Here is a 2,966-nt window from a genome sequence, read left to right as displayed (position 1 = left end):
GAACAGAAAAATAAAACAATTGAAAAAATAAATAAAATTTAAAAAGAAATGAGCTGGGCATGGTGGCGGGCACCTGTAATCCCAGCTACTTGGGAGGCTGAGGCAGAAGAATCACTTGAACCCAGAAGGCAGAGGTTGCAGTGATCTGAGATTGTGCCATTGCACTCCATCCTGGGTGGCAAGACAAGCAAGACTCCGTCTCAAATACAAAATAAAATTAAAATTAAAAAATACGGTTGGGTGCAGTGGCTTATGCCTATAATCCCAGCATTTTGTGGGGCTAAGGTGGGAGGACCACTTCAGCCCAGGAGTTTGAGACCAGCCTGGGCAACATAAGGAAACTCCATCTAAACAAACAAAAAAAAGTAGCTGGGCACAGTGGCATACACTTATAGTCCAAGCTACTTGGGAAGTTGAGGTGGGGGGATTGCTTGAATGCAAAAGGTCAAGGCTGCAGTGAGTTGTGATCACACCACTGCACTCCAACCTGGGGAGACCCAGTCACAAAAAAAAAAAAAAAAAAAAAAAGAAAAGGAAAATAAACTAGAATTAAAGCACTTGGTTTCCTATCTTGTTATAAGAAGTCAAGAAATTATACAAGTTATTAACTAAAGAATCTCAGCGGTTGGGCACAGTGGCTCATGCCTGTAATCCCAGCACTTTGGGAGGCCAAGGCAGGCGGATCACAAGGTTAGGAGTTCCAGACCAGCCTGACCAACATGGTGAAACCCCCGTCTCTAGTAAAAATTTAAAAATTAGCTGGGCACGGTGGCAGGCACCCGTAATGCCAGCTACTCAGGAAGCTGAGGCAGGAGAATCACTTGAACCCAGAAGCAGAGGTTGCAGTGAGCCGAGATCACACTACTCCACTCCACTCCACCCTACCATAGGTGACAGAGCGAGATTCTGACTCAAAACAAAAAAGAATCTTAGCACAATCCCGCTGAAAAAGTAATCTCTGTCAATATAAACAGTTTCAAATGACAGAGAAATTGTAGCATGTTGCAGGCTGGGTGAGGCTCATGTCGCAATCACAGCACTTTGGGAGGCCAAGGCAGGGAGACTGCTTGCGTACAGGACTTTGAGACCAGCCTGGGCAACATAGTGAAACGCCATCTCTACAAAAAAATATAAAAACTAGCCAGGCATGGTGGCACATGCCTGTAGTCCCACTGACTTGGGAATCTGAGGTGGGAGGATCACTTGAGCCTCGGAGGCAGAGACTGCAGTAAGCTGTGATTGTACCACTGCGCTCCACCATGGGCAACAGAATTGGAAGCCCAAGGTTCCAGCTGCCCAAGCTGCTGAACAGCCTGCTAAGAACAACAGAGAGTAAAGTTCCTGTAAATTAACAAAGTAAAATACATTATTTCTGTCAAACCAGACAACAGTGAAATATGATATAGATCTACTGAAAAGAAAAAAAAAAGCCAGGCCAGGTGTGGTGGCTAATGCCTGTAATTCCAGCACTTTGGGAAGCCGAGGCAGGCAGGTCACCTGAGGTCAGGAGTTTGAGACCAGCCAGGCCAACATGGTGAATCCCTGTCTCTACTAAAAACACAAAAATTAGCTGGGTGTGGTGATGGGCACCTGTAATCCCAGCTACTCAAGAGACTGAGGCAGGAGAATCACTTCAGCCTGGGAGGCAGAGCTTGCAGTGAGTCTCGATCATGCCACTGCACTCCAGCCTGGGTGATAGATAGCGAGACTCTGTCTCAAAAAAATAAAAAAAATAAAAAATGCAATAATTATACAACTGTCCTAGATTTTACATATCTACAACCTACTGCCTTTAATCCCAGATACACAGGTTATTAGCATGCTGACTTGAAGGAGGAGAGGCCATTTGTACTGGCCTAGGAGACAATAAATAAACCTTACTTACAGGAGACAGCATCTTCAATCTGTGTCACATTAGCAAAGTGAGCAGTGTTTGGGATGCCCAAACACCTCATGCCATGAGCATGACGCCATTCCTGGGAGAAGAGAGAAGCAAAAGGACCACGTGAAATCGGAATAGCTGAACACAGAGCACTAGCCCCATTCTACTCATAAATCCTAACATGGCCCTTTGCAAGACTCCACCTAAAGGCAGCATTCCTTGTGTTTCATGTTTGTAAACAGCTGGCTATGACTAACAAAAGGCTGGTATTTCAAAGCAGCATTGCACTGTTTGCCTCACTGGGCTGGCTTGTAAGCCTAGAGACAGTAGTCTTACACATAAAATTTCTGGGTGAAGATCACAGGAAAATATCACAACTCTAACTACATCTCCCATGCTGCGGGAGAACCTACCAAAGCCCCAGCAACTCTGAACACCTGAATGAATACGGGTTACTAATGGCAGGTCAGCATCATCTTTGTTAGGCATAATGATGTGGTAAAACATGACGGCAGTTCTGGCTGAGGGATGGTAAATGGCATGTGGGTTTTATCCTGGATGTCAACTCCAACCATTGGAGGTGGTGCTGAGAAATATTCAGAACTCACTCATGGGTTCAGCAAAAGAGACCCAGGATCAATTAGTAATATGTATGACTCAGAGATGGGGAGAGGAGTTCATATAAATTCATCATCCTTGGTCTAGCATAAATCTTTTCCATTCTGTAATATTTCTTTCCAAAGTGTAAGAACTGAAAATAGAGCCTAGTTAGAGGTGAGCCCACTTACAGCAGCACCATCTGAACAATGCCCTGTCTCAAGAATAGCTTGATAAGTAACAGCCCCTTTGTTTTCTCAGAGAGGCAAAGGCCCATTTAAGATCCAAAAGAGATCAGTCAGTTCCATTTTCAGTCCTGAGTATTAGCAATGGGGTAGAGAAATAACCAAGTCAAAATTGATCTAAAATGCTAGCAAAAAACAAAAAGAGAAGTCTAAGAGCAGGCAAGAGAAAACCAAATGAGGTTCAAAGAGCAGACAGGCCGGGCGCGGTGGCTCAAGCCTGTAATCCCAGCACTTTGGGAGGC

General features: G+C 44.7%; 1 protein-coding gene across 1 annotated transcript in view; it reads right to left on the bottom strand.

Moving 5' to 3' along the window:
- The window catches only part of SF3A3 (splicing factor 3a subunit 3), a 32,634-nt gene that overhangs the window by 8,624 nt on the left and 21,044 nt on the right, over positions 1 to 2,966 (bottom strand). The window contains exon 15 of the mRNA XM_017509730.2: positions 1,886 to 1,976. Coding sequence (XP_017365219.1) covers positions 1,886 to 1,976 — 91 coding nt within the window. The remainder of the gene's footprint in view (positions 1 to 1,885; positions 1,977 to 2,966) is intronic.

Source organism: Cebus imitator, unplaced genomic scaffold (assembly GCF_001604975.1).
Source record: "Cebus imitator isolate Cc_AM_T3 unplaced genomic scaffold, Cebus_imitator-1.0 Scaffold420, whole genome shotgun sequence".
Taxonomy (NCBI): Eukaryota; Metazoa; Chordata; class Mammalia; order Primates; family Cebidae; genus Cebus; species Cebus imitator.
The sequence above is the reverse complement of the archived record's forward strand: the minus strand, read 5'-3'. Positions and strand labels throughout refer to the sequence as shown.